General features: G+C 38.9%; 1 protein-coding gene across 1 annotated transcript in view; it reads left to right on the top strand.

Annotated features, from left to right (window-relative positions):
- Positions 1 to 4,876: 4,876 nt before the first annotated feature.
- ASAH1 (N-acylsphingosine amidohydrolase (acid ceramidase) 1) overlaps positions 4,877 to 10,627 on the top strand; it is a gene marked incomplete at its 5' end in the record, with an annotated part of 10,644 nt that continues 4,893 nt past the window's right edge. Inside the window, 6 exons of the mRNA XM_010288484.1 lie at positions 4,877 to 4,923; positions 5,116 to 5,206; positions 6,428 to 6,514; positions 7,515 to 7,593; positions 8,547 to 8,621; positions 9,440 to 9,485. Of these exons, the coding sequence (XP_010286786.1) occupies positions 4,877 to 4,923; positions 5,116 to 5,206; positions 6,428 to 6,514; positions 7,515 to 7,593; positions 8,547 to 8,621; positions 9,440 to 9,485 (425 nt within the window). The remainder of the gene's footprint in view (positions 4,924 to 5,115; positions 5,207 to 6,427; positions 6,515 to 7,514; positions 7,594 to 8,546; positions 8,622 to 9,439; positions 9,486 to 10,627) is intronic.

A 10,627-nucleotide genomic window follows, 5' to 3' on the forward strand; every position in this document is an offset into this window, starting at 1 on the left:
GGGAGGCCAGCCTTTCCCTAAATTCACGCGTGTCTATTTGAGGTAGCGTCTCGCAGCCCTCACGGACTTGGTAACTTTTAAATGGCTCCTCTGGCAACCGGCACGGCCGTGGCCGCAGTTACAAGTCTTGGTGTTTATCGGGTGTGTTTTACAAGTCCTTGCTCATTCCTGCGTTCAGTTTCATACACCTCTATAATGTAAATATTGTCGTGTTACACCAAAGCAATGATTTTCAAAAGGAGAGTTAAGCAGTTCTTGCTAAAAATCTGTATGCTTTTGAATCTGCTTCGTATATTTGCTATAGTTTCACCCAAGGGGGAAGTGGAGAGCAGGTGGGGTTGGGCTGTCATTTTTCGTTTGTTGGTTGTGGGGTTTTCTAGTTGAATCGGTGAAGTGTTTAATTTCTGGTGGAATTGTGAAGTGGGGATGTTGCTTGGCACAGACCGGCTTCCATCTCCTGGGCATGCGAACAGCCATTCTTGCTTCCTGATGTATTTTTTATTCCTGAAGCAGCGAAACTCTCTTTCATCTCTTCAGTTTCTGAATCGCCTCATCCTCTGTGAAAAGGACAGGCTTTTAGATATCCCTGGGTTTCAAAATATTCTTTTGCAATATATTTTTACATTTTTTGGGAACATACTACTTCCTATATTCTTTTGTGTTTGCTCTGAGACTTATGCTAGCAAATTATATTGATTTCAGAAAAATGAGTGTGGGTTTTGGGAGAGGGGAGAACTGCAGGAAAGGCTTTGAAGGACTGTGAAGAGCTAGGTGACCCATGTTCCCTTAGTGTCCTGACTGCACAGAATTGGGCCCTTTTCTGTGCACCCAAGAGCAGCTTCCCAATACTATAAGGCAGCTCCAGCTTAAAACACCTTCAGAATTTTAGCCAAAAGCTTCCTGGGGTGTGGAGCGGGGGAGAAAGTGCCAGCTATCAGCAAAGTCTATCATTAGAGCTTGATTTTGCGTTTGATTGCACGTGGTACATCTTCGCACTTGCACAATATGCCCTGGGTGTCCAGGTTGCAGGTTGTGCTGCTGTGCAGCCAGATATCAGGCTTGGAAATTTTATTTTTAGTTCAGATGCTGGGATGCATCATTTGCTGAAGAATGAATGGTGATTGTTGTCTTCCTACGTACAGCTGGTTGGGTTCTTTTTGTTAACAAAGAACATGGAAGTGACTGCCACAAATTACTACTCAGTGGTGCAGACCGTCAGTCCCTTTAGCTTTTGGTTACGCCCCCTCAACCGTACTGAACTTCTTGTCCAAGCTGCAATTTAAATTGGCTTGATCTCCATTTCTTCAGCACTGCAAGAGTACTCCATGTTCAGAAAGGTGAACAGCATTGGGACTGCTGCAGCATGATGGAGTGCTGCATCTGAGCCACCTGATCTAGTTGAAAATGTCCCTGCTTATTGCAGAGGGGATGGAGTAGATGACCTTTAAAGGTCCCTTCCAACCCAAACTGTTCTATGATTGGCATTGTCCCGTAAGGGAAGAGGAGCAGAGAGAAAAACGTGTTAGACCACAGAGTTCATAGACCAAAAGATGCTGAATGTAACAGATTGCTTTGTCTGAAAGAGATTGAATGCGATGTCCTTAAACTATGGAATCACATTTCATAGTTCAAAGAGGTCATTTTGTATTTATTTTTAAATGTGAAGGTGAGAAACACTGAATGTTAAGGAAGGATGCCAGAGATAGTCCACCTCAAAAATATTTTTGAGTCTAATAAAGAAAGTCCTGGCATTCTTTAGACCGGAACTACATTCAGCTTATTTCATATTAATGAAATCAGCCTGTGTGTTAATTTTCTTTACTGCAGTGAATGATTGTTATTACTTGATTTTGTTTTCCAGGTAGCAATTAATCTTGACAGTTTTTAGCTATTTGGTTCCTGTCCTGCTCTTTTTTTTTTTTCATGCAATCAGTCATAATATAAATCTTCAAAGTTACTTCTATTTTTTTCTTATTATTTCCACCTTTCCTCATACCATGTTCTCTTTCTCCACTGTCTGCTTTCTTTCAGTGTTTTGATCCTGTGTTACCACGCATCCATTTTTGTATCATTATGTGCAAATTCGAAAGTCAGCAATACATCAGATAATCAAAATATGCAACCTACTATTGACACGCAATTTAAAAAAAAAAAAAGAAAAGAGAGAGCATTTAATCACCATTCAAGAATAACTGTATTCCTTCTAGTGGGTTCAATGCATGTTTGAAAAGCAAATTTATAGTGATGACCTCCTGTTTGAGCCAGCTCCTGCTTGTCATGCTGGAAACTCGAGGCGATCCTCTTGTGCTGGAGGGCTGCTCCTGCTTCTCTCAGATGGCATTTTTTGTTCCTTGTCCAGTGTCATGCCTCTGCAGAGGGGAGGATCTCACTGACCACAGCAGTAACTTCATAGATGCTTTTTTCAGCCTGGTGATAGAAAGTGCCTGGTGGTTTTTCTGTTGCTGTAAGAAAATTCTTTGGGTGTCTTTTTTTTCTTTTTCCCTTGTCAGAAAAGTTTCCAGTTAGTCTTTAGCTGATTGCAAAAGGTAACAATTCTTATGTTCCACTTTGTGGAAAAAAAAAAAAAGCAAAAACAAAAGCAACACCACAAAACACTTCTAGTTTTCTGGTTGTCTTGACATCTTTTTAAATTACTGTGTATGTGCCACTACATAAGAGTTTACCTAAAGAAACTGTTATAATCTTGGCTTTCTTCAGGTATCTCAAATCAATACTAGCACTTTTGGAAAATGTACAGGTTGTTTTGGGGGTTATTGGTCTCTTTAGCTTGCTTTATACATAGACAGGTGAAAAGTCTGAAATTACTGACATCTAAGGAGGGAACATTTTCTCTGTATCCCTCCCTTAACTCTTCCTTTAACTATCACTTTCCCCACCTCTTTTGTGGCTTAGGTTGCAAAGGGCTGGGAAGATAAAAATAGCTTCAAATACAAGATTAAAATCTCAGGAGAGAGCGTCAGGAGTGACATTAACATTTAGCAGCTGGAACATCACTTAAAATCCTCTGAAATCAATTTGCATGGTTGCTACTGTTTCCTCTGTGTACACATGGCTATACTGACAGATAACAGAGCTTTCATCCATTTCGGATAGTTTTTTATTACAGTCTTTTTCTGTCCAGAAGCATATTTTGACAGCAGTTATTCAGTTATTCCCTGAAGGTCCAAATCCGTGCCTCCATTGCAGTAGGTTGTATATGTAATGTCACTTTTCCTGATTGGTTTTAGTATTGCAGGATGGAAGATTTCACAAGACAATTGCATTAATACTGTTCAGTATTTGCTTGCCTTTGCATGAAGCCTCTGACTTCTGTTGCCTAATTAGTCATCTGATATCCTTCTCTACCCTGCTTGTTTTGAAACTTCCTCATTTTGAAAATTAAATGGCCTCTTGTGTTTGACCTATTGTTCCAGCTATGCAAAGGCTATAACTGCACTGCAGTGAAATCTAGGAAACACATAGCTGCGGGTTCTATACCTTCATCTCGTGTGCAGGAAAACCAAAACTCATCTCATGCTTTCTCCCAGCTGATGGAAACAATACAAAAAGAAAACACATGATAACACACAGAAACCAATCCCACTTTAAAATTCGTTTCCAGTTGTAACAAATTATGCCAGTGTTTAAAGTCCATGGCATTGTGTAAGACATTGTGTTTTCTAGATTAATGCATTAAAAAGAGATCATGTGAATAGCCCAAAGAGAACATGGACGTTAGTTAGCTTGTTTGTCCCAGATACATAGCTGCTGGAGATCATCTAAGTTTTTACTGGAGCCAGAATGCATTATAAGGACACGCTAGTAAAGTATCCTAATTAGTACAGCCAAATATATATTGGAAATCGAGGGTGGGGAGTGGAGGAAGTGGTGGAAGGATCCCTACAAATTTTTATTCCTGTTCTGTCTGCCAAACACTAGAGCCTTTGTATGGACTCCAGGAATAGCAGGTGTACCTTTCCTTTTTCCTAGTGGGACATACTGTGCTCTTTGGAGCTTACTGATCTGCTCAGATAGCTCGGGGACCAAATCTGGTCTGCTCTCAACTGGCTTGAAGCGCAAGTGTGGCTAGTAGGCATTTGCTTGTATTTCACTGGGTAAAACATGCAATTATAATTGTGGCATGTATATGCATATGTTTATGTATGTATATGCATGCTTTATGCAATTGCTGGGAAAACACCCTTGCATTCACTTTAAGTGCGCCTAAATATAGTTCTCAAACCTTCATTTGTAACTAGCCATGCTTACAGGAATGAAGGTAACTAGTTTTTAGTTATATTCCTGAAATGCACCTCTCATAATATTTAGTACCAGTTCAGCAGCACTTTTCCACACTAAATAAAAAGTCAGGCAGTAGCTTATTCCTCCAGCTGAGTAATTTGCCCAAAGTTCAGTGTGCTTTCTCTGCCCTAGCTACATAACGAAGCTTAACACTAAGCGTAATTACGAATGGCGCTATAAAATGAGATTATGAATTGAATGAACGGAACAAACTGGTCCATACTGAGATTTAAGGTTTCTGAACTTGTCTGAAGAATATGCTTTTGAAGTGCTCTTCATTGAATCACACAGAGTGAAAATGGGTTTGTATATTTATCATCAAGTTGTGCTTGCCTTGGACTACATTAGGCAAGTTGTCTGAAGGTCTGTCACACAGCATAGGGAAGTTGCCGTTTGTCGCCTACCTCTTTTATTCTCCTCTGCACCCTTTCCAAAGTCCCAAGACTCTTATTATCAAATCATCATTTATTGAATCAGCTGACTAGTCCTAAAGGTTTAATTCACAACTAAGTCTGCTAGAATAATAAAGTTGTTTAACAAAGAAGCTAATAGTAATGTTTCACTGTCTTTACAGTATGGAGAAAAGTGCAGGAGTAAAACATACCCTCCTTCAGGACCAACGTAAGTAATCTGATTCAACTTGTCTAACAAACTACAGAAAACTAGTGATTTGCAAGTCTGAACAGTTGGGTTTTTTTGTACCTTGTTCCTGTTGCAGGTCCAAAATTGCTAGTTACAGGTGGGAAGCACCTATTTTGTCAAATGTTTTTCCAAAGCCTTCTTCAAATTTGAACTCTGGTACTTATCTTTCAGGTTCAAAGGGAATGTACCCACATATGTCATAAATCTTGATTTACCTCCCAGCAAAAGATGGGATAACTTGATGCATGACAAAAAGACAGAGGTATGAAACGCAGAGCTTGCTTTGAGGCTTAGCAGGTATAAAATTAGCATGTGGCCTTTTATTTTGATAAAAGGTTTGGAAAGGAATACTTGTGCTAAAATTCTCTGAAAGGGATAATATTGCTAGTTGACTTTTTTAATATGATTCTAGACTAAAATAATTGCTTGAGTAAAACTTTTTTCTGTTCAACTGCTAGCAGCAGTAAGTGTAGGGGCACCGATGTTTGGGACTTAGAGGAATAAAAAACAGTGTGTCATAAGCAGGCTTTTACTTATCAAAGCTCTTTAGTCATGAAGTGATGTAGAATGAAGGGGGAGGAGTGCACCAAAGGGACAGCCTCAGTAAACTGAAGTGAAACTGAGGCAGCATCCCTTGCCCTCTGCACATCCCTGCTTCTCTCAAAACACTGCACGAGATGATGAAATGGTGAGGGGGAAATGAAGAACTTCCTGCCCTTTTCAGGGATGCTGGTTGCAGCACTGGTGTTTACACAGCAAAAATAATTTCAAAAATACTCAAGCCTGTTTCAGACTACTATTTCAGACTACTTCAGCCTGTTCTTCTGAAGGTTGCTGAAAATTCAATTCAGTAATGCTTAATTTCTCAAAAAGGGCCAGGGATTTTTGCTATATCCCTGCTGACTTTGACCTTTCAGCTCTGAAAGCCAGACAAACTCTACTTACTACTTATTTATTTTAAAAGTCTCATCTAAGCCAGTGGGCGTTGTGAGCTTCAGGTTGCACCTTAAGTTCTGAACAGTTTATCTCTCGTACTTTGGATTTAGATCACATAGAGTGGAACTCTTATTTGTGGCCATTCACATGTCGCAAATGGAAAACATGTACTTTTACAAGAAATTTGTTGAGTCTTTTTGGCTTCAAGAACATCAGTGCTTAAGGAAAGAGCTTTTAATTAACGTTTTTAAAGATAGATGAGTATTAAAATGTGATCAAAGGAGCAGAAGATGAGAATGGCTTTTTCCTGTAATTCGTTTTCTCTGTTAGAGGGACATTTTGAAGCGAATGTAGAAAGTTTGAAGAGTGACTCTTTAATGGGGAGTTGGGGGTGATTTCTCATCAAGAACACCACATTTAGCACTTTCTTTAAATAGGTATTTTTTCAGCAAAATGTTTTTTGAAAAGTATGTGAAGGAGTTCTGCTAGTAATTCTTATGCTCATGATCTTATGCTCAATAAAAGCCCCTCTTCTTTTTCTTTTTAGCTGAAGACTGTGGTCCAGAATATTAAAGATATAGCAAATACCTTCTTCCCCAGCGGCAAAGTTGTTGACATAGTGGATAACAAAATAGTAAGTATTCTCAGCTTAATTATTTTATTACTGTATGCTCTGACTACCAGCATTACAATGCTACTAAATTTGGCAATTAAGGACTTTACAAGTGATAATTCTTCCACCTCCAGAACAAAAATGTTGTTTTGAAGAGTTACTCTGAAATTTTGCCTTCTTGGTGAAATTTTGCCTTCTTGCCTACTCTGAATTATTCTGAAACCATCAAACCTAAAATGCATGTGTTTCTTCCTCCTCTAATTTTTAGTAAGATCTTTTCAAGTTTGGATTAGCCATGTTAGACATATGCGCTAGTGACTTAGTCACTGTAGCAGAACACTTCATTGAAATTCTCTTTGCCATGTTCAACTCCTTTTAAACAGTAGAATAAAATCAGGTTTTGAAACTGTAATAAATGTCTTATTACAGGGGCAACTTTGACCTGGCCTCATCTTAAAAAATAATTTAGTTCTGATTAAAATAGGCTTTGGCATATAATCAGGACAGGAGAAAACAGTGTAGCGCTAGAGACAGCATAAGGTCAAATCTGTCCCCATCTTAATTTATAGCAGCCTTAGGTCATGCTGGCCACACTTCATTTGTATCCCTATGTGCATGAGTGGGGCTTCATAAAGGTAGCATACGTAGGTAGTCATACCAGTGTGTGAAAGTTAGGGATTCCCTTAAACACTGACGTCAAGCTCAGTTCCGGTTGAGCTCTTAACCTGTGAGAGTCCTACATCACTCTGTTATGTCTATGGCGGCTAATGATAATTAAGATGCTGTGCTAATCTCCATTGCTCACATGTCAATATTTTGATAAGTAATGGTTTTTACTTTCCCTAAGTATGTACTTTTCTTCCAAGTACTCTACAAACATCCTCAAGTTCTACCGGCTGCAGAGGAATTAAATACTCAAGTTAATAGTTGTGAGAAGGACGTACCTATTGGAGAGAGGTTTGTTTTAGGTAACAAAATAGTGTTAATTTACACAAACAACATATAAAACTTTTCCTTTTAGGCTCATCTGACCGCCACGCTTCCTTACCCTTTCAATGAAGAACTCCAAGGGATTGCAAATTCATCTGGGATTCCTTTGGGTAATAGTTTTCAACACTTTGGTAATGTAGTGGAAAACTAGGAATCCAGACTCATTTAAAATTAGTATGTGTACCAAGGTGCAGTATAGGTGTAGTCATCTGTGACTTTAACAAATAAATGATTAATTAAGTAGATAAAGGAATAAATTGCATCTCACACTAAATGGAAGCAGTATTTTAGAGGAGAATGGCAATAAATCACATAAGCCTTTCATCAGGCTGCAACTTCTCTGTAGAGCTTCTCTGTAGCTTCTGGATTCTGAGTTTTGGGAACTGGAGTGAATTCAACTCCTGTGCACCAAAATTTGGGAGAATTCTTGATTCTCATTCATTTCCTATTCAGCTGTGTGTCTGCTGTTGACATACCAAGAAGGCAAGGCTCAGTTTCATGCTGTGCTTGCTTTCCCTTGTGATCCTTGCCACATCCTCCTGTACCTCTGCAAAAGAATGCAATTCCAGGTGAGACGTAGATACTGAATTCTTCCAGAATGGAGACAGAGAAGGTCCATAGACCTGCTTCCACTGCTTCCCTCATGCAGGAGCAATACACCTGGTGCTAGTCAGCAGCTCTTATATAGGAATAGTGGGACATACAGCAATAAACCTGGTGCTAGTCAGCAGCTCTTATATGGGAATAGTGGGACATACAGCAGCTTTCTTGTTTAAGGTGAATTTTATAGCTTGTTTTGAAGTTTCCAGAGGAGCATGTAGCAATGACTGTCAGCTTTCTCTGTGGCAAGGCAGAAGGCCAGGGGATTCTGATCCTTCTATTGGCCTTTCTTGATTTTGCTGAACCAGTCATTTTAAAGATCAAATGAGATTTAAACAGAAATTCTTAAGAGAAATATTATAGAATGCTGAATTTTGCAGTATGCTTTTTTCTAACAATTTTTTTTTTTTTATGTTCATGGCAAAAGGTTCACACTGTTGAATTTTGTTTCTTTTTGTTCTAGGGGAAATTGTTATTTTTAACATCTTTTATGAAATTTTTACTGTATGTACATCAATAGTGGCGGAAGATAAAACAGGTAATGCAATCCAGAATAGTGTTTAATAGTTTTTTCTTACGTAGGAGAGGGTCCACCTCAATTATACATAGTGCTTCTCAACTGCAGGCAAGAAGGTCTAGTAGAAGAGACTAAAAGCAGTGATAATAAAAAGGTATTCTTTGAGAAGGGAGTAGGAGATCACAGGTGTCTTAGGTTAAAAAAAAGGAAAAAATACTTTCCAAGATGGTTTGGGTTTGGGTTTTTTGGAGGTTTTTGGTTTTAGTTTTTTTTAATAGGTGGCATTTGTTTTTCTAGGGGAAAGAAACACCAGCCAGACACCTGATACTTTCTCAGTGCCATGAGGGATTCTAGTGCTACCCGTTTTGCTTCTAGTTTCTAGCTATCGCATGTGTATGATGCTAGAGGAAATGGATAGTCTGTTAAGTCTTAAATGGATAATCTGTTAAGAAGACAGACTCTTTGTTCTCTTACTCAGTTCTGCAGCCCTTGTCTGCACCTGTTCCAGCTTAGGAAATTTCTGAGGGATTCTCAGAGGGCTTACAAAGGGCTCAAGGTATTACCACTGCATTAAGATAATGTGGAAAGTATCTGAGGCTGAGATGGACAGCAGTTTATGACATTACTTGATTTCAGTTATGGCAAAATGCTTCTCTGATTCAAAAAAAACCACCATTTTTCTGTGTTTATGAAAAGAGCAACAAGACAATGGTATTTTCCTGCTTACTTTCCCAGGTATTTTTCCTGCTTACTCATTTCCTGGTTTTCTAGGCTGAAATTTATGTGTCTCTCTCTTTGGAAATATTTACTGATTGATTGATTGATTAATTGTTATGTAGGGAAGCTGTACCATGCCAGAAACTTGGATTTTGGACTCTTTCTCGGGTAAGTACCTAAACCTGTGCCTTTTCTTTTTTTAAACCCAAAGAAGAAGCTAGCTGAACGTGAAATTTCAGCGTGCACTCTTTGAGTCTAAATGATGAATTGGATGTTGGTAGGACTGTGGCAAGTAATTCTGTGTTGCATGTTGTGAAAAAAAGTGAAAACGAACAAAAGGGTTGTTCTGCTGATCTTACGTCAAACTACTCCGAGCTTGTTGGGAATGACTTTGTAAAACAGTTGTGTTCAGTGTTACTCTAGTGTTTTCTCAGCTCCAGTTAAAACTGTCTCAAACCAAAGAATGCTCCATGTAACTTTATGTCTGAGCATGGTATATCTTGTTCTTTATGTGACGAGACAGAAGCATCAATTTTCATGTATGAAGTGAAATGTGGATTGGATTGGGGCTTGTTTTTCTGTTGGGTTTTTTTTTTGTTTTCTAAGTTATCCCCCCAGTTACTATACTGTGCTTTACTGGCACTTACCATCATTTCTGCTCAGAAGCCAGTGATTTGTATTCCACTGATCTAACGTTATCATTCATTTGGATACAACCTCTGTAGTCTGCTGCCCAGCACTAGATTCTCTTTCAGTTCTCATTTCATACCTTGTAATCAGGTAGTTCAGTATTTGTTTTTATTATCCCAGTGTATTTTGTAATGTCATTCATCCAGATGAGTTTCAATGCCCAAATGGAATTTAAATGTCCATCTTCATTAAAATTCTTTAACTGCCTATCAATCAAAAACTCAAATGTTATCAACTATGACTCCATTTGTCCTTTGGTTTGTCTTGAGCTGATCTTTTCTCGCTTGTCAGAAATACTGGGAAGATGCTCCCTGAAAATTAAGGCAACTTTCAAAGCTGTTCCCAGAATCTGGATTGTTTCCAGAGAACTTAAAGGTCTGCTAAGTGTTCTTTAGCACCCTCTCGCCTACAAACTGTTCTGGCTTATTTTACAAACTGGAATTGGGATTTCCCTTTCGGTAGAGTAAATTCACTAGTATGTGGTTTGTTTCTCCCTTTGAAAAGTAAGAATTTGAGGGAACAGGCTCATTCTGCTGCAGAACAAGCTACACATGCTCTCAGGATACAGTAGGCTTGGTATCATAGGCAGTACCCGTCACGGCCTCCCTTTGCCAGCAGGA

Source organism: Phaethon lepturus, unplaced genomic scaffold (genome assembly GCF_000687285.1).
Source record: "Phaethon lepturus isolate BGI_N335 unplaced genomic scaffold, ASM68728v1 scaffold4316, whole genome shotgun sequence".
NCBI classification, from domain to species: Eukaryota; Metazoa; Chordata; class Aves; order Phaethontiformes; family Phaethontidae; genus Phaethon; species Phaethon lepturus.